Genomic DNA, 21,705 nt, shown 5'->3' with positions numbered 1-21,705 from the left:
CACTCTTGGGTACAGTGTATTGTACGCGTAAAAATAGCGCTTCAAACTACGCGTTAAAAGTATGTACCATTTCGTATCAACTTAACAAAAAGAGATATCTCTATTTGCAGAACAATTAGGCTACTGTAATGTAACATATACTTTTGAATGCGAACTCTGAAGATTTATCTCTATTTAGAAAAGTTATCCAAGTGGCAGATACGTTTGGCGCGATGTTTCATCCGCTACTATTGATCCTGGCTGTACCTACTACGCTCTCCCATTATCCTACACAATATCAGTTTCGGAGCCAACATCTGCACAAGTACGTACTAGCTAGCTATGTCGAAGCTACGTTTTTTTCACAGTACGTGACCTAGTCGACATTCGATCCATTTTATTTTAAACTATCCACAAAATGGTCCAGCTAATATTTGATGTAAGAAATTATCTGGGAGAGATAAAATGTAGGATGTCGGGTTCGAGTCGGATATATTACTATTTACAAACTCATATAAGAGTTATGAGTTTACTAGCCCCTTAACCACAGAATGCGACTGACCTATCCAAGATTATGCCCATTTCGACAAGAATAGCAAAAGTTATGAAAATTGCATAAAATACAGCTAGAACACACCCCACTCTTTTTCTGAGAGTAAACTTTCCTATGTATAGAGTTATCCAAAGACAAGCGACCGCTACTAATAAAGAGCCTACTACAAAGTCGATGCCAGCGGAATTTATGTACACAACGGGATCTTCGCCCCGCGCAAGCAGCGTCAGCGAGCGGATCAGCCAGGGCACACCCAAGGCGAACAAGATAGCCAAGGAGTTGGCCCCTAACGCGTTCGAGACTCCCATGCCACCCTCGCCTGGAATCAAAATTACAGTGTGAATCAAATTTTTCAGTTTTACTATAATACAAGGTATTCTGAAAATACAACTTGCCATAATTTACATCGCATAGAAAAAACCCGCGTAAGAAAACTTTCGAGGGAAAACAACACAATTATTTAGATAAGAGAAAAAAAAATATTTTCATTATACGAGTATATTAAACTGAAATCATTGTAATAATGATTCAATAAAATGTTTGAAAGGTACCCTTCGAATGCCTTGTCCCGTATACGCCACAGTCACAGACAATTAGAACTTTAATTTACAAATTGCAAGGTTATTAATATGTGTGCTTTTCTCTTGTTTATTTTGTTTGGATTTGAGTGTGTTATGTGTTTGATATGTTAAATAGAGGGCCAAATTAAATATGATTATTTTTATATATATATATTTTCTTGCATCTCGCATTTTCCTCGCTGTAGTGAGGTGAAAAGTTGTGTGTTCCGCACGGGTGCAAAATTATTTGGCGTCTCGTCTCTTGAAAGCTCAGCTTTCAATTTCAACACTCACGCCAAATAACCACTTTGCAGCCTTGCATAACAAATAACTATTTCCTTCACTTTATTATCGTATCTTATAAAGTCTGTACTGAACGAAGTCAACCTTAGCGTATTTCTGGCTTCATTGTATTATTGCGTATTAGGTATTTAAACTTTGTCAATGAGAGATAACTATCTGTATTCTGTTCGTAAGTCGTCTGTCCATTACATAATCTGTGATCCAGCGCAAGTCATTTTCTCGCCGCTGGTCGGAGAAGTGCTTTACTGTAATTTGATTAACCCATTCGGTTGCTTAATCGCGCCCTATTGTGTGTGAAATCGAATTTCGTGTGTTCGTACATTGTATACAAGGAGGGCGCGAAATCCAATTATAACCATAGATTGTGGTCACCTGAATCAACTGTCCAACAATGATAAACTGAAGTAGATGTCATATACGAAAGATAAAGTGACTAAGAGCCATTTGCACCAACCACAGTTAATAGACACACTTAACTTCCCATACAATAAAATTTAGCGCTGACAGACGGTTTGGTGCAACCGACCCTAAGTCCTCCAGTGTTCAGGGCTGAGATCGACCCATCAGTGTCTTCTGCATTCGCGGCAGACGTTCACTAGCACACCTTAGTCATAGCGGCGTAGGTCGAAGCGTACACCACTTAAAAGGCTTAAGGCGCCCTTTGGCCAACCCTAAGGCAGAACAGTAAGTATATGGTTCGTGTGGTGGTTGGTATTTTATATAATAGTGTTTCTACTTAAAAATAACACCAATCAAACAAACAATGTTTTAAAACACTACACTTTTACTTTCAACGCGCTGATTAGTCGACACTGAACCAATTAATAAATTATTGACAATAAGTTACCTACTGCTTAAGAGCATTGATCAATCAGCATTTTCAGCACCATAAAGACCGACATAAAATCGATGAATAAAAATCGATGGTTATGGGAATTATAACTATAATAATATTAATAATTCTAAACTAAAGTTTCATGTAAATTTATATTTTTCTAGCCAAGTTTGTAATACAGACAATACAGTCCGGCATTATTATTCCGTTAATTATATTCAAGAGTATCCGACACATGCCAATTATATTAGCAGTTAATTTCGGCCACTTGCACCAATCACTAACCCGGGGTTAACCGGTTAAACCTGGAGTTACCATGGTTACCAGTACAAATTGACACGGGTTAGTGGGATGGTGCAAGTGGGCCAACGATTTAACCAGTTAACCCCGGGTTAGTGTGATGGTGCAAGAGGCGCTTCGCATTCAGATTGAACTTACCTCTTCTAGACATGATGAATATAGAACACGCTTCAGGTAGGCACCCTCCGAAGGCCAGGAATGTCATCCCCATAACCGAGTCGGGAATGAAGAATGTGTGACCTGAAAAAGCCCACACGAATTTAGAATTGTTTCTGTTTTTTGGGTTCCGTACCTCAAAAGTAAAAAAGGAACCCTTATAGGGTCACTCGTGCGTCTGTCTGTCCGTCTGTCACAGCCTATTTTCTCCGAAACTAGGGCCAATTAAGTTGATTTTAAGAAAATTGCCAAAAAAACACCAACCCATTATCTCCGAAACTAGTGGGTCTAAAATTTAAAAAAATTTTTTAAGTTGTTCTTTACCTATAGATCACAGGAAAACCGTTTTGATCCGACCTCTATGGATTTTTACTGACATTTCACTCACGTTTCATATAAAAAATACATTGTTAAAAATTGTGTAATGTACGGAACCCTTGGAACGCGAGTCCGACTTGCATTTGGCCAGTTTTTTAGTGTAGGTACCTGCTAACAAAGTTTGGTACGAAGCACTAAGAAAGAACCCTTATAATTAAATACTAATACTACTTCCATGCCCGTCTGTCTGTAAAGCTCTTGTGCGCGAGACCGACTCGCGCTTGACACGTTTTTCTTACAGTTTCAAAAATTGCAGACTTAAGAACGAATGTGTCACTTATTTATTTATTTATTTTATTATTTATAATAAAGGTACAGCTATCAAAACAGTTGCCCTATGCGATAGTGTAGCAAATAGTAATCTAGAGACATACCTATAAAATTATTTCAGAAGTATGTATATACTTGATTCGAGCATAAGTAATAATAATACGATAACACTAAATTATGAATGCAAAAGTGAGTTTTCTATAGTAGGTACTTTTGAATGCTGTCTTAACTTTTAGATATACGTACATAGGTACGCAGGATTCTAGAATTTAATATTTTATTGATAAATTAATTGAACACCTCGCTTGCAAACAGATTTCAAATATCACATTAATATTTAATTATAAATTAATCTGTTACCGATGACGGTCAATCTCTTGCTTCGGCATCAGGTATAAATTCAAATTGAAATTATACATGACCGCATTACAAGTAATCAATCCATTTTGCTGAATGATTTGCATAACTTTATTTTATATTTCTGTACATGGTGCTCGGAAGGAAGCCTGAAAATATATAACCACGTATTTCTGAGGCCAAAAGACAAAACAAAAATATCAAGATCGGTTTTGGGCAAACCAATTTTTTTTAAATGAATGTCGTCATGAAAAAAATACCATTAGGTACTTAAAATAATTTACTTAAACGGGACTAAATACGTATAATTAACCTTTAAAATTACCTCTGTCGTTTCGAAGACGACATTACCCTCGTGGTCTAGAGTAGACCAGATTACATCGTAGCAACTTCGCAGTCTAAAAGGCGTTTTATTGCTAAGTAAAGTAAGTAATGATATACCCGTTATCGAAAATTATCACTTAAATAAATAAATCTAATCCAGTGACTATTATTATATTTTAGTCTATAAGGAATATATCGGTTTTAGGGTTCCGTACTCAAAGGATAAAAACGGGACCGTATTACTAAGACTCCGCTGTCTGTTTGTCTGTCTGTCTCTGTCTGTCCGTCTGTCACCAGGCTGTATCTCATGAACCGTGATAGCTAAGGTCTGTTTTTTATTCCGTAGACTAAAATGACATTTCATGTGTAAGACATGACATTTCCTAGTACCACATGAAATGTCATTTTAGTCTACGGAATAAAAAAACAGACTATAGACAGCTGAAATTTTCACAGATGATATATTTCTGTTGCCGCTATAACAACAAATACTAAAAACAGAACAAAATAAATATTTAAGTGGGGCTCCCATACAACAAACGTGATTTATTGCCGTTTTTGAGCGTAACTCTACGGAACCCTTCGTGCGCGAGTCCGACTCGGACTTGGCCGGTCTTTGCTTTATTTTATTTGTTTTATATACTAGAGCTATATAAACTAATTTTAGACCAAGATATACCTTAAGTCGTTGTATGTACAAAGTTTCATTACAATCCAACACGTAGTTTTAAAATGAGAGCGGAGCTACGTTTGTATGGGAAGGTGCAATTCGGCCGAGCTTGCCGGGGACTCTTAAGATACTAAATGCAGAGATTGAAACCTAGAACTGTCATGCTCCACGTGACGCAGTAAGAGTTGACTCCGATCCAGATGATGCACATGAAGAAAGCGAACGGGTACCACTTCCGTCTCGTGACCGGCGAGGGCACCGTCGTTCCCAGCACCAACTTCAGCGGCCACGTGTACAACCACCAACACTTATATGGCCAGCCTTTCTCTTTTGGGAACCTGAACAAACTCTTCTTAGGTTTACATGAGTCATCTGTAAAAAAAAACGTGCATCTATTTCAAATATTTTGTGCCCTTAACTAAGTGGGTCATAAATCATAATTTATGCACACTTCAATTCCAAAATTACCCATTAAAAAGGCATGCTAAAAGCCATGCCAGGATAAGATTATTTTTTATTTGTGTTTATAGGAACGGAAAGTATGGGCGCACCTCTAGATCAATACTAAGAAGTCTTAGAACCCCCTAAAATATTAATAAAAAAACTAAAAAAATCAGCGGCGTTATTTTATCTTAAGTTACACAATACACCCTGACTCATCGCCCCACATCAAAAAATAGAAAAAAAAATGTACGGAAGGTCCAAATTTTCAAATTGCGGTAGCGACCCCTAAAATGTATTCAAAAATTCTGAAAAAAAATTACAATGGTTTTTAGTGCTAGATTTTACATTAAGCGGGTTCCCCGTAGAAAAATATAACTTCGCTAAAAATACTATTTCATTATACTATGTTTTTAATAGAAACGTATTTTTACCCGAATGCATCAGAAGGAGGGTAATGTTTTTCGAGCGTGGGTATGTATATACATATGCCCATTTAATTGGCATGCCCTACAGCCCATGCAAACGGCTGGATACTTTTTATATTTTTATACTTGATATGTTCCGCCGCCCTGCTAATTATATTAAATAAGCGCTCGAAGCAAAAACGATCTTTGCTCTTGTGTCGAAAAAATAGCTATATATTTAGGCTCGTAAGGTACGTGGCTGTTAGTACCTACCGGCGCCTGCATTCTTGCTGTCGCCGTTGACGGCATGGCCGTTGACATGTTTGTCTTCCACGCCTTCTTCCACAGGTTTGTCAAGTTCTTCTTTATTTGGAATGCTAGCCCGCTCGTTTACTAAAAGGTAAATAATATTAATAATATAACAGTGAATTTACTTTGATTATAGGTAATATTTGATTCGATCGAACGATGAACGTGTAAAGATTCCAAGAAGTTATTGTATTTTTGCAAATCAACTTACTGTCTTCACTTTGACGCTTGAAGCACTTGTTGAATAGCTTGCTAAGGAACACGAACAGCCGGACGCTGTTGAACATAAGGACGAAGTAGAGGATATACAATATGGCCAGTACCAGAGCCTCGTACCAGTCCACCTGGCCATCCCACACGATGACTACCAGAACGCTAACATTCACAATGTAAATGAGAACATCTCTAGTAACTGGCACGGGCTCGATTTTGATTACCTGAAAATAGACACGCACATATTTTAACTTAACTTCTTTTATTTATGTTTGGCTAATCACTAATTCCACTATACAGGATGATTTTAGATAATTAAAAACGTATTGATCTTAGAGGATATAACCAAACGGAGTAGCCATTAACAGGCGTTCCCCTCTGTCGAAAATAGGCCAATGGTCATACACAATGTATGGACTGACGTTTATCTAACGTAACATGGCTATTTTTACGTTACGTATACATTTGACGTGCCCCTCCCCCGCAAAAATTGGCAGACTGTTTTGTACAGAATGTAATTACAGACTAGGCGTCTCCGATTGGTTATATCCTCTAAGTATTGGATGGAACACGGAGATTACCTTAAAAGTGATAAGAAACATAATCTGAGTTTTGAATAATTACATAATTAGTGTAAGTACCTACCAACATGCTTGGTTGCGGAACAGATAGGTGACTAAGTCAGCACTGTTTTATTGAATACTTAAGTAGGTACTTATCCCTTAGTATCCGATATTTTTTCCATTTTTACATTTGATTATAAAACTCTAACCATTCACTTGCAATTGACATCTACTTATATCGTTGGGAGCCTCAAGAGGTACCTAGTACATCTTTCTCTCTTTCTCTCTCTCTTTCTGGTTAAAGGACTATTTTATACCACCAATGATTGACTGTCTGTCTATCGTATCCTATAATTATCGCATTAGTGCCTATTAACTCGTGATTTATCATCGTCAAAGTAAAATGACAAATTTAATATGCGAACCCACTCTGATAGCAGCAATGCCGCCGATTGCGGCTACGCCTAGGGCGTTAAAGATGGCAGAGCCGATGATGGTCCCGATGCCCATGTCAGATTCGGTGATAAATGTAGCGATAACGTTAACGAAAAACTCCGGAGCCGACGTCGCCACTGACATGAACGTCGCTGCTGCCACATTCTGAAACAGACGAAATATAGTTACACTTGGGTGTTACATTAGTTACATTACATTTGGGTTGTGACGAACATTTAACTGATAACCTTTTTGTTAATACTGTGGGTGTTAAACCTACGTGGATCGCAAATAATAAGACACGCACATAGTGAACAATATTATAATGTCTGAAATACAGTTAGTTATTATAATTAGGATTATTAATATCTTAAATACAAGCGGTTAGCAGTGATACTTAGCACACGATTCATTGGAGTACCGTAAAATGGGGTGAGTTGGAAGAAAACTGACATTCAAACCTCGATAACATTTTATTTTTACATATGCAAATTGAAGGGTGTATATTATAAGCGTTCCGGACGTTTGTATTTTAGTTTTTATTTTATGTTGGGTAGTTCCATTTCATAACTTTGACGATAAACAGGAAACCCCACCTCACCCAGTAATTGGGGTGAGATGGGTTTTCATACAAAGGTGATTTGGAAGATTGTTGGATCGATTTTTTTATTATTACGAGTATTACTATAGCTCTAAATATTTAAAATTGGAATACATTATTTTTGTACCAGTAGCCTTAAAATTCCATCTCACCCCCTTTTCATACCTTCTCTCCCATTCATAACCCAACTCTCCCCGCGAACCCTACTCACCCCATTTTACAGTACTTATTAGGTTCATGCACACACCATTTATATAGTCAGTGAGTCTATAGATTAGTATCGCGATATTTACAAAGCTATTAGAATAGAATAGAATAGAATACGGACGAGATTAACGTTGGTGGTTGGTGATGCGCGTGCGATCTATCCCGTGACATAGGTAACACTGCTGCGTATCTGGCTGTAGTTGTGGCTGATTGCAGGAGTTGCGAAGCAGGTAAGCTGGTTTTAATCTGTCTATAGTAACTGATGACTCTTTGCCCTGTATAAATATCTCTTTTGAAAGTTTTCTGGCATCTCTCCAGGAATTTATATGGACCAGAGTATGGAGCTTCCAGGGATCTTCGGCCGGGGCCCTGAAGCAGGTAAACATATTCTGAAGAGAGCAGATCTTTTGGTACATAAAACGGGTTTGTTGTATGCCACGACGCTGAAACTGGGCTGAGGTTAGTCATGTCTACGAAGGCGAAAGGCGAAGTCAGTCACAAAATACAGCGTGCGTGGAATGGCATTCGCTCTAAAGCCACGATAGATGACCTCATTGCGAGAACCGCGGGAGTGGACCGTGCGAGGCTCCTGGCAGTGTCGCTGCCAGTATCAGGGCTGCACGCATTTCCTTAGGCCCAATTGGACACCCTAGGCGACGGCGAATCGTTGCGCGTGGCCGTCGCTTTCCGCCTGGGTTACGATGTATGCCAAACACACTTATGCATCTGCGGTTCCATGGTGGGTGCTGACTGCCACCACACACTGAGTTGCCACCGATGCCCAGATAGGAATCCGCATCACCATGCGCTCAACGATACTGTCCAGAGGGCCTTAGGTCGGCCAGTGTCTCATCGATGCTTGAGCCACCAGATCTTGGTCGCACAGATGGTAAACGGCATGATGGCCTGCCTTTAGTACTAGGAAAAACTTGCCGAAGCGGCAGCCGAAACACAAGCGGCTTTAAAGCGGCAATAATGTTGACCCTCCCTGTTCTGGCTACATATTCATCCTTCCGCTGTGGAAACGACGGGTTGCTGAGGAGCTGAAGCGAAGCGCTTTACACGCGAGTTAGGCCGTCGACTCAGACAGAATGTGGAGGACCCGCTCTAAGTTGTTCCTGGTGCAAAGGCCGTCCATAGTAATCCAGTGTGGAAATGCTGCTAGCATCATGGGCACCTTCGCACCGGGGACGGCAGGGAGCGGTTTGTTTGTTTACATTTTTAGTTTTTTTTTTAAGTTATAATTTAATTTCCAATCTGTATTGAATTGAATTATAGGGCAAGGAGTTAAACCTATCTGATCACAATACCTATTTCAGATCCTCGGGTCCGGTTTTAACAGGCTTCTAACTTTTAGTCATCGACCTAAGATAAATCTGCTTGGCTTTGTAGCTCACCTGTGGTATTTTTAAATCCTCGCATATATTTTCCACGCACGGTATAAAGAAGTCGTTGCATACTATAGCCAGCAGTGTGAACGAATATATGCCGAAAATCGCATATAGGATGAACGCTCCTGCTCGCAACTGATCATCTACAACATAAATTTTAATAGTTAGCTACTTAGTTACGTAGTAGTTAGTTACTTAGATACGTAAAGCAAGAAATAATCAAAATTAACCGGTTATTTGTCTGTTGGCTTTTTACTTAGAAATGATCTCTAAAGTACAAGTTTGTCACGCGAACTAATAAGTTAAACATCGCAGTTAAAACTAAACTATAACCACTGAGTTCATATAAAAAAATCAGAAGAGCCAGTTATTAAAAAAAAAATAAAGAAAAAAAGACAGAACGGCTGTATAATAGCTGCAAAGTCTTAGCCTTGTGGCTGAGGTGCCATAATAGAACATTGGGATACAAGTGTGCTACGATGGTCATGTAGTCAACACGAGGCGATGTTGTGCGCGCGAGCTGTAAGCGAGCTCGCAATAAAAAAGCCGATCGATGTGTGTATTGACCAATGCACACGCGTTTCATACGACGATGTTTTTTAACACACTTGCAAGGAAAAAAAGGAAACTTTCATATTAATCAAATTTTAATTGATAAAACAGTAAAAGTCTAAAATCTGTCATACTGCCTGCCGCGCCTCCACCCTGCCGCTGGCGGGCCGGCTGGGCTTCAGCAGGCGGTCGGCGGGGCGTCGGCGGTTCGTTTTGTGATCACCGATCAGCCGTCATAGAAAACAACATACCGGACGCCTCGCCCCGGGCCCGGCCCGGTCTAGCGTGAGTCATCTTAAAACACTCAGAAAAAAAAATTCGGGCCATTCCTGTAACTGTAACCCATGCCGACTTTCATGCTATCTTCTCCCATATATAATGACTTAATGACATTCTCCCAAACCATTAAATTTTTATTTTCTTATCAACCTTGTATAATACTGCCTTATAAACATTATTTAACAAAGAATCTCGATGTGAACATAAACCCAATGAAAAATATCAAATTACTCTATAACCAAAATTCTCCATAGTAATTTGTATGGGAATTTCAGTTGCAACTGTTGCACGTCGCTAGTCGGTACGGGTTCCTGTTACAGGAATATCCGGAAAAAAAAATTTCAGGGTGTTTTGGGGTAGTATCATTATCCTTTATATTTATCGCCTAATGTTAGTTTTGGGTGGAAGGTATAACTTATTCCTAAACAAATAAAATGCTTAAAATAAATGTACTTGCCGTCAAATAATCCGTCGGGAAAACTCTCGATCGAATTACCGTCAACGCACTCTGACTCGGCTAAGACATTATCGTAGAGTTCTGTTCTGGTGCGCATCCACGGCGTCCAGTGCCACACATCTCGCTCCTCCTCCAATTTTCTCGACAACTCTTCCTTCATATAAACTATGTCCCCATTTTTATTGACTACAGCTAAATACACCGTTTGGTCAGTGACATCTGAAAAGAACACGCTACCGCAATATTACTAGTGAAACATAATTCTACATCGCTGGGCACCGTACGAGTACGTCGTATGAGTGGACTAATGTTTTGCACATGAATCGGCAGCCAAATTTTGAAGCCGACAACACATTCCCACTTTAGATAAGGCTGTGGCTGGTTTTGTATTTTTAGGTTTTACCATATCGCTCGTAGGATTCGGTACAGAACGCCTAAGCGAGATTTTTTATCATTAGTATAGATTATATCCAGGTATATAGTTGGTCAAGCAGATCTTGTCAGTAAAAAAGGCGGCAAATTAAAAATTTTAAAGAACGAAGGAAATTCGTCCCATAGAAAATTTGAATTACGCGCCTTTTTTACTGACAAGATTCGCTTGAACAACTACAGGGTGGATTCTCTTATTGGGTCAGTGAGGGCAGCTACCAGATCCCGTGCTGCTACGCGAAAACGGCCTTAGAAGAGCCTTCCCTCGATTTCAAATAAAAGAAGATTTGGTGTTTACAGATTTTGGAAAAAACATACAGGGAGCGAGAAAAAGGTCATTTTTGACAAACCCACCCGTATAACTAAACTTAGTGTAAAGTAAGGACGCACGATGAATTTCGTACAGTGACCCGCCTGTTCCTATATCAATCGCACGCTCATAATTATATTACTATCCCGCTCGCACAGTGTCACTGACCGTGCGCATAATGAGCGAGTCAGCAATGTAATTACGCACGTGCGATAGAGATGGCACCAGACGGGTCAATGTGCTAAATTATATGTGCTTAATAGCGTCCTTATTTTGGTCTTACGTACTTAACTGTAAAACACTGATCAGACGCTTCAGTAAGTTAAATACAGTGTGGAAAATTTTATGGGTTCTGGGCAAAGTAAAACCTTAAGTTACCTCATTTTTCTTTTATTTTTTTAAAAGAAACAAAACTGCATTCATCGATTTTTAAAATTCGCTTGGCTCGCCCCGGAATTGAACTGACTAAAATTCCAAAAAATAAACACCCTCTATTTTACTCTACTAGTCGATATAGTTATTGTTAATGATAACATTTCTCCAAGAAACATTAGGTCTTACACTCGTCTGTCGTACAAAATATCCCTAAAATCGAATACCTATTACTTACTCAAGAATATTTTTAGACAACATTAAAAAAAATGAAAAATCTTTGAATGCAGTTTTGTATCTTTTTTCAAATAAAAAAATGTTTCCTTTAAGTAAAATGAGCTAACTTAAGGTTTCAAGGCACTTTCCCTTCAGGGCCCATTATTTTTTTCCACGATGTATGTTACGTACTCCGAAAGTGACGTACTCCGCCCGAACCAGTCATACATATACCTACCGTACGTAAACCTAATTATTAATTAACTTGATTTTTGATGCCAAATTAGGCAACACCACCAAAGAAATAGTGTTTTTCGGTTTAAAAATTTATTTTCATATCTCATGCTCGTAAAGTTCGACTTTAAGTGGTGCGTAGACGACATAAAATCGCTTTTTAAGCTCAAGTGCATAAATCATCTATTACGACCCTTATTGACTTAGTAATAAAGTCCAAAATCTGCCATACAAACTGCCAGCCCTGCCGGCGCGCCCCCGACCGGCGCGCTCCCGACCGGCCTGTTCTGCGCCCCCGACCAGCCCGAGTACAATTTTCATTAGTCATGAATAAATACAGTAAAACAATAAAATAACCTACAGTATTTAATGTTTTAGTGTTTTACTCACAATCGAAGTGGAAAGCAGAGTGTATAACTCAGGCATAAATGTCCATTTTTATCCTCGACTATATTGATCAACGCTGCGCTCGGCACCAATAAATTGCCTCGGATAATAATGGATCGCTTTATACCCCTGTTGTACAATCTACTATTATACGTAATAATATAAACGAAGCAAGGATACGGGCGGCCACATGTCCGGACTTATTATTGTAATTAGGTTAATTTTAGTTCTTAAAAATCGTTTTGTGACAGAGTGTTTGTGACTCGGTATTTACCCTTTTGCTAAAAGCATGTTCCCTCGTAGTGAATCGGGCCGATTATCACTCAATATAAACAGATCAATGAGACTATCAGAAAATCACTCATGCTCAGTGGCTTAGATAAGTGGTAGATTATACATGACTAAATTTAGGCACTATTACTTTCCAATCATTTATGACAAACTGACTCCTTTGACATCGAGATCTTCTTATCATCTATGTTTATCCTACATAAGGTTTTTTTATTAGTTTATCCTAACTGAATGACTCAGTTTTCATAGTTTTTCATTTTGGTTCGAACTTTCGCGGTTTTCACATTTTTTAATTATATATAGTTAATGAAAGTTAGTAACATAACTTACTAAATTCTTCTGTTGCCAAGACATGTGATATGAAGATGCAAAGAACTGCGGCAAGGAGCTTGAGACCCGGCATCACGGTGTTCGAACACGGCCCCGCCGCGCGGCCGCTGCGTGTCCCGTAGGTACTTTAATAGAAAACAAATATCATTAAAATACCAATTCAATAAGTAAATAATTTTTAAGAAAAAAAAAACGACTTCAATGGGGGATGCCACTGAAAGTTCACTTATTGTTAATGGTGCACTCTTAGATTCCAGACAATGAAATGAAAAAGACAGCATCTTTTGCCTAATAATGTAGAAAAGGAGGTAAAACCACCCACTTTTCTTGTAGCATTTCGTTTCTGTAAGGGTCGCAGTTCTAACCTAACCTAACCTACTTTTCTGATAGCATTTCGTTTCTGTAAGGGTCACAGCTCTAACCTAACCTACTTTTCTAATAGCAGTTCTGTTCTGTGAGAATCGCAGTTCAAAACCCAACCACCCACCTAACCCACTTTTCTAGTAGCATTTCCGGGTCCGGGTCTGGGTCCGGATCAGAATCCGGGTCCGTGTCCGGCTGTCCGGGTCCAAGTTTGGGTCAGAGCTCGGTCCGGGTCCGGGTCCGAGTTGGGGTCCATGTTCAGACCTGGGTCCGGGTCCGAGTCCGGGTCCAAGTTTAGGTCTGGGTCCATAAGGAAGAGAACAAATCGCCAATCGTGAACTATGTGTCATTGAAGAGTTCCATTCTGATCATCATCAGCAGTTCCACTTCATCAAATGTCACTTTTTAAAATGGAAGTGCTGGATTTGTTTATAAAAATACAAAAATCACTATATGTATGCCTTTCACATTTGAGGAGTTCCCTCGATTCCTCATGGATCCCATCATCAGAACTCGAGCTTGACAAAAATGTTTCTTGAAAACCTAACTTGCTTAACAAACATAACGAAGAGGACAAATCGCCAAACGTGAACTATGCGTCATTGAAGAGTTCCGTTCTGATCATCATCAGCAGTTCCACTTCATCAAATGTCACTTTTTAAAATGGAAGTGCTGGATTTGTTTATAAAAATACAAAAATCACTATATGTATGCCTTTTACATTTGAGGAGTTCCCTCGATTCCTCATGGATTTCATCATCAGAACTCGAGCTTGACAAAAATGTTTCTTGAAAACCTAACTTGCTTAACAAACATAACGAAGAGGACAAATCGCCAAACGTGAACTATGCGTCATTGAAGAGTTCCGTTCTGATCATCATCAGCAGTTCCACTTCATCAAATGTCACTTTTTTAAATGTAAGCGCTTGATTTGTTGATGAAAATACAAAAATCACTATATGTATGCCTTTAACATTTGAGGAGTTCCCTCGATTCCTCATGGATCCCATCATCAGAACTGCTTTTTGACAAAAACGGGACCAATCTGTATGTATATACTTACAATCAAAAAAAGAATTTTCTAAATCGGTCTAGAAATGACGGAGTTATGGAGTAACAAACATAAAAAAAAACCATTTTCATATTGGATTTCATTTCATTTTCATCATGTGTAAAATGCTCGTAGAGATTAGGGCCCCGTTCTGAATACTGTGCAGTTAATGGCTTTTGACTTCGTGCATTCTCAAATTCCGGTAGATTAGGCCAGCGACTAATAATATCCTAATTACTTAGTACGTAATTATCGTGTTACTACGATAACTTGTTGTGAGTATAGGACGTCGTGACATGTGTGTGCAATATTTATTTTCAAATGGTAGGCATATGAAATTAGCCATCAGCTGTAAGTGACGAGTATTGCGCCAGCCTTTTCAGCCGCAAAATTCTTATGAGAATAAACGTCTTAAACCATAATACCGGCCAAGAGCATTTCGGACCAGGCTCAGTGTAGAGTAACGTACTTGTCCATCTGTCAAAATACGCGGACTTACAAGAATGTTTTTTCTTGATACTATGGATAAATAATAATAATAAATGATTATCTTCGCAGCACTTCCGTCCTACTAAGAAGGAATGACTTTTGCAAAAACTCAGAAACACCTTATGCGATCATGTTCGAAATATTTTAAATTGAGTCTTTATTAATCTGTTCTTTAATGTTTTTTTTATATTTTATGCACCCATGGTTCATAAGTAAAGAAGCGACGTAAGTATTGGACTTTCGGATCTCTTGTCTGTATACCCATCACGGAACAATCTAGACATTTGGGAGGCGTATGCGGCGCCGAAGCTAATACGTAGAGGCCTTTTTGACACTTCAATTAAATGTACGAGTAAAGGATGACTTACGCTTGACCGGGCCGGGGCCGGGCCAGAGCTTCCGGCGCTTCGTTTTCTATGGAAGCACTACGGCCCGGTCTAGCGTGAGTCATCCTTAAGAGGTACACCGAGCGGATGCTGCCCTTACCCGTGTCATTGAACATGGAACGCAGAGACAGCACACACCAGGATATAAGGACTACTAAAATTAACTAGGGTATTGGGTGAAAGCACAGTGGAAACAATGGACTAAATACTGGGCTAAGGAATTATAAATCGGACGCCTACCTAATACAATGGTATGCTATTTTATTTCAGGCAGACAGTGAGTCGCACCACAAGTTGGTCCCCCACAAAAAGCGACATCTAAGATGGCTCAAGGGTAACACCGGTATGAAGGCTGAAGGTAGAGAGGTGTCACTGGACTTTAAACAGAAAAAATCTATTTATGTTTCCACATCTACTCATGAACCGTAAAGGTATTAGCAGTAGTAGGTAGTATTAAAACACTTTATTGTACAAAAATCAAAACAAATCATGAAAAATAACATTCGTCATTAGTACAAAGGCGAACTTATTATATACCAGCACCACACTTCGCTGTATTTGGCAAATATTCGTGTTGCATCCCTTTTGTTTTGTATGTCAAAGGAAAGAGATGCAACACGAATATTTGCCAAATAAGGCGAAGTGTGATGCCAGCATTGCCAGCAATAGGTACAGTTAACCCTTGAGCAATTGAGCGAGAATTGGAGACGGTAGACATCCGTACTGTGGAAACGGCGCAAAAAAAAACTAAAAAGTATTTAATTTACTTATAACCTACAATAGACATACAACGGTATATGACCCACAACAAATATATACATATAAATATACAACTAAATACATATATATCCTATAATATATATGTATATACATATATATACTTATATTACAAATAAATATACAAACTACAATACCGCACACATCCTTTAAATTAAGTTTCGTCCGATAGCCATACATTTTTAAATTCGCTCTTAGCGATACGACCGATTGACACTGTCGAAGAGAAGATGGTAAAGAATTCCATAATTTGACAAAGTAAACCGAGAAGGACTTGTCATAGGAACGGTGTTTGTGAGGTGGAATACACAGAGAGAAATTCGCACTGGAACGGAATCGGTGCCCGCTGCCGTCTGCCAAAAATTTAAATTTCTCCGAGAGATAAAAAGAGGGGAAGAGGAAGAAAACAGGACATTGAAGAGAAGAAAGAGTACATGTATGTCTCTACGACGACGACGGATGGGCAGCCACTGATGACGCACGTTTTGCAAACGTTCAAGCTTACCAAGCATGCAGGTTCCTCAGTAAGATCTGGTATTCTAGAATGGCGATATCCGCATAATCTAGAAGTGTAATCAAAAGAGAACGTGCAAGCATTATTTTATATTATCTTTATTTCTCTTTTAAGTGTATAATTTATTTTATTTTACTAATATTAGGTGTTACAAATAAACTTAACAGATATATGTATAAAAATACTTAAGTATAATAAAATTTAAAACTAATCTAAATTAAAATACATACTCTTTTAAGTTGGGTATTTTTTCTCTTATTTATTTTTCATCTTACGTTAGGTTTTTATAATATGGATATAAAAAAAAAAAACAAAAAAAAAAAACATTATAAAAATCCTATTATCACTTCATCGCTCGCTTCCGCTGTCTGGATGAATGTCTGCTCCCTATGTACCTATGCATAGATCTTTAAAACTACGCAACGGATTTTGATGCGGCTTTTTTTAATGGATAGTGATTTAAGAGGAAGGTCTATATGTATAATACATCAGCATTGGCGGGTCGTTATAGTATAAGTTGGTCAAGCAAATCTTGTCAGTATAAAAAGGCGCGAAATTCAAATTTTCTATGCTACGATATCCCTTCGCGCCTACATCTTTTATTCGCCGCCTTTTTCTACTGACAAGATTTGCTTGACCAACTAAGATTATATGTATTGTTTATCATTTTATGCTATGTAGATAAGTGTCGTTAGTGGTTAATTTCGCGGGGTAATCCTTAAACGATTAAGTCAATTGGTATTGCAAGGACACCATCCATCCATGTCACTGGAATGCAACTTATCTGTGTTATCTTAGCCTGTCATAATTACGGTATTTGTACATACGTACATATATCGCCTGGAATTTTGTATGGGACAGCGCATTCGTTACTGATTTCCGAATGTTGATGACTTTCCAATACGACTTGGAGCTCCGGTAGCCGTTTAAGAAGTATTAACAATCTTACGGTAGATGTCGCTAGGGCTTCCTTAAGGCTCATATATGGTGGAAATATTCGCTGTATTGGGTAAGATCTTGGTAGCTCAGATGGAAGAGCACCTGGCTAGCGAGCCGGTTGTCGTGGCTTCAAGTCCCACACAATACAGTGAATTTTTCCACTTTTACAGTGAATTTGATTCTAATTATTTTTATCTGTATTCGTATCGCATACCGAGCCAAGCAATCGACAGACCTACCAACCTGATGCTAAAAGACCCATAATACCTGCGGGCAGACCATACCCAAGTAGCAAAGATAGCTGTATTACAGCCGAATAATGACTGGGTAAGAGATAATCAGTTACCCAGACATTATTCGGCTGCTATACAGCTACTGTGCTACTTAGGTACCTACTGTTAGACTTATTAAGTTAAACAAAGTTTATTTCTCAGACACAACTACCGGTTTTCTAAGTAAAAACAAATGTATAGAATAATCCGAATAATTTATCTGATAAGGCTATCACGATAATGTGCAACTTATAATGAATTATTCCTATAGTCTAACCCCAGACATGCAGTCGTGATGGCGTCTCTTTCATTTTCCTTGAGAGCGAGAGACGCCATCATGAATATAATTCGCCAAATCCCGATGTGTGGCCGCACCCTAACATACAATTACTTATGCACCTACCTGCATTGCCTATACTGATGTGCCTAGTACCTACTTAAATAAAACAAAAAAATACGTAACGTAGAGCGTAAATGGTTTCGTATCTATAACGGTTTATATATATTATTGTTGTTGAGGTAATTAACAAGTTTTGTAGATTATAAAATTTCAAATCTGTTAAAACTAGAACTTGCTCAGCTCCCCTTATTAACTAGAAGAGAGCTGACAATCTTCAAACTACCTACTGATACCGATTTCCGCCTACGCAAGAAAGCAAACTACCTGTTAAACCTCAATGTACCACAATGTACCCGCTCTTCTTGAGCCAACTGGCATTATCAGGGAGGACGGCAAGAGGCCCGATGGGGTGTCCTTCGTTCCTTGGAGCTTGGGCGGATGTTGGTGTGGGATGCTACCTGCGTGTACACACTGGCACCGTCCCACCTCTAACGGACTAATGTAAAAGCGGGCGGAGCGGCGGAAAGCGCCGAAACTTTAAAACGTAATAAATATAAGAGCCTCGGTAGAGTGTATCATTTCGCTCCATTTGGAGTTGAAACCCTAGGTCCATGGGGTCCCAGCGCGCACAAGTTGTTTTCAGAAATCGCGAAGCGTCTGGTTGACGTAACTGGTGATCAAAGAGCTGGCGGCTTCCTCGCACAACGTATCAGCATTGCGATACAGCGAGGAAATGCCGCCAGCTTCCTTGGTACAATGCCTCAAGAGCCTATTTTTATTAATTTCGTTTACTTAGTACCACTGTAGGTATATCCTGTTAAGTCAATTTAGCCGACTAGGTGCTGCGATAACAAACAAAGCCCAATCATTGAAATTTTTGATTTGGCACGAAACGATAAACACACAAAATGTAGTCTAATAACACATTTTGGATTTTAATAATTGGAGTTGGTAATTAACATTAGACAGTCAAATCATGACACGAATATTATTAAATAGATAAATATGGTCTAATAATCCACAGAAACTGTGTTAAACTTAGTTTTGGTTATACATTGTGTCTAATACCTACCTCCTGTATAAAATTGGAATGGCTTATAACTCAAAAAATTATTTTAAGGATCTTTGTGTATATTTCAAACGCTCTTAAAACCCACACCTATATTCTCTCTCTTCTTCTTCTGTAGCATGTATCAACATCTGGACTGGTTAGAAATAAAATGTTTTAGGGCATTTTTTGGTTACTCGATTGCATTAAAAATACTTGCGGTGGGCTTTATTTGTTTGAGACGTACTCTTCAAAATATTACCAGGCCAAGTGGTTAGGATGTCAAATTGGCAAGAAACAAGAGCCGACATGCAGGTACTGTCAGGAGTCAGAGGAGACTGCAATGCATATCCTCGGTTCCCGTGGAGCACTAATGTCAAAAATAAGTACCTACTTAGGGCGGCACGTACTGCAACCCTATGAGGTACAGAACATTACGGCCCAAAGAATCTGGAATTTTAAAGGGCCGTCACAATAGATCACCGCTTGGTCGACGTGACACTCATAGGCCCACAGCACCCCAATAATAATAATAATAAGTGGTTAGGATTTTGATGATTTAGACAACGCTGGACTCCACACTAGGTGACGGACATTGCGAAACATTATGGTTTATTTAGATAACGCTGGGCTCCACACTAGGTGACGGACATTGCGAAACATTATGGTTTATTTAGACAACGCTGGGCTCCACACTAGGTGACGGACATTGCGAAACATTATGGTTTATTAAGACAACGCTGGGCTCCACACTAGGTGACGGACATTGCGAAACATTATGGTTTATTTAGACAACGCTGGGCTCCACACTAGGTGACGGACATTGCGAAACATTATGGTTTATTTAGACAACGCTGGGCTCCACACTAGGTGACGGACATTGCAAAACATTATGGTTTATTTAGACAACGCTGGGCTCCACACTAGGTGACGGACATTGCGAAACATTATGGTTTATTTAGACAACGCTGGGCTCCACACTAGGTGACGGACATTGCGAAACATTATGGTTTATTTAGACAACGCTGAGCTCCACACTAGGTGACGGACATTGCGAAACATTATGGTTTATTTAGATAACGCTGGGCTCCACACTAGGTGACGGACATTGCGAAACATTATGGTTTATTTAGACAACGCTGGGCTCCACACTAGGTGACGGACATTGCGAAACATTATGGTTTATTAAGACAACGCTGGGCTCCACACTAGGTGACGGACATTGCGAAACATTATGGTTTATTTAGACAACGCTGGGCTCCACACTAGGTGACGGACATTGCGAAACATTATGGTTTATTTAGACAACGCTGGGCTCCACACTAGGTGATGGACATTGCGAAACATTATGATTTATTTAGACAACGCTGGGCTCCACACTAGGTGACGGACATTGCGAAACATTATGGTTTATTTAGACAACGCTGGGCTCCACACTAGGTGACGGACATTGCGAAACATTATAGTTTATTTAGACAACACTGGCCTCCACACTAGGTGACGGACATTGCGAAACATTATGGTTTATTTAGACAACGCTGGGCTCCACACTAGGTGACGGACATTGCGAAACATTATGGTTTATTTAGACAACGCTGGGCTCCACACTAAGTGACGGACATTGCGAAACATTATGGTTTATTTTTATAATACTTGAACCCAAAAAACTTGCTTAAAAAAATTGACGTAACTGAAAAAACTGTACAAAACTAAGCTTAGATTTAGTCGCTGAGCAAAACCATTCTGAGATATTTGCTATGTTATAATTTTTTTACGGGGCACTAACAACATAAAACAATGCTAAGCAACTGGACACAATAAATAGGTATTAATATGACTGTACTTACATAGATTACGATGGTTCCATCTACTACATTTTTTTACTGTTATGAAAACAATCAAGTCTCACTACGTAAGTAAGTAGCCGGCTAAAACTCAAATCTACTATAATCTCAATGAAACAAAATGGTACAGACAAATCGCCATTGCTTGATGTTTAGAAGCACAAGTCATTAACCCAATTGTTATGAGGTATTTACAACTCTCTTAAAGGTATTTACACACTCTGTTATTACTTATCTGATAATGAAACAATGACTTTGATACACTTACCTTATTTGAACTGTTGCATAAGTCTTACTAGCTGTATCTGAACAGCCAATAAATTATTTGTTTGTTATTACACTATACCGTTCTCAGAAAACATTCACGACACTGAAAGACAGATATGAATGCGAGGGGTTTTTAAACAGATAATCTGATTTGATAAGACGCCATCGTAATGATTAGTAGATCCAATTACACATAATTCTGCTATTGTGATCGGGCGAGCGAACAATTCATTAACGTCAACCTGTGCAGTTCACAGCAGCCCTAGCCGGCTTACACTACACAGCAGTAGGCAGCAGGTACTATAT

General features: G+C 39.0%; 1 protein-coding gene across 1 annotated transcript; it reads right to left on the bottom strand.

Moving 5' to 3' along the window:
- Positions 1-279: 279 nt before the first annotated feature.
- Positions 280-21,672, bottom strand: LOC134754089 (sodium/potassium/calcium exchanger 3-like). The gene is made up of 10 exons (XM_063690165.1): positions 21,401-21,672; positions 13,110-13,234; positions 10,541-10,759; positions 9,259-9,395; positions 7,048-7,218; positions 6,054-6,279; positions 5,807-5,926; positions 4,836-5,057; positions 2,669-2,770; positions 280-851 (listed from the first exon to the last, which is right to left on the bottom strand). Exons 2-10 carry the CDS (start codon positions 13,180-13,182, stop codon positions 520-522), a joined length of 1,602 nt encoding a protein of 533 aa, XP_063546235.1. The 5' UTR covers positions 13,183-13,234; positions 21,401-21,672; the 3' UTR covers positions 280-519.
- Between the last annotated feature and the right edge of the window lie 33 nt (positions 21,673-21,705).

The sequence above is a fragment of the Cydia strobilella genome, chromosome Z (genome assembly GCF_947568885.1).
Source record: "Cydia strobilella chromosome Z, ilCydStro3.1, whole genome shotgun sequence".
NCBI classification, from domain to species: Eukaryota; Metazoa; Arthropoda; class Insecta; order Lepidoptera; family Tortricidae; genus Cydia; species Cydia strobilella.
This window is presented reverse-complemented; position numbering and strand designations above follow the sequence as displayed.

Bases quoted from the DNA above. Each gene is read 5' to 3' on its own strand.
- LOC134754089 (XM_063690165.1), bottom strand. From the start codon at position 13,182: ATGCCGGGTCTCAAGCTCCTTGCCGCAGTTCTTTGCATCTTCATATCA. The intron at 10,760-13,109 runs GTAAGTTATGTT...TGTTCTTTTCAG, and splicing joins CTTGGCAACAGAAGAATTTA to ATGTCACTGACCAAACGGTG. The intron at 852-2,668 runs GTAAGTTCAATC...TTTTGATTCCAG, and splicing joins ATTCATCATGTCTAGAAGAG to GCGAGGGTGGCATGGGAGTC.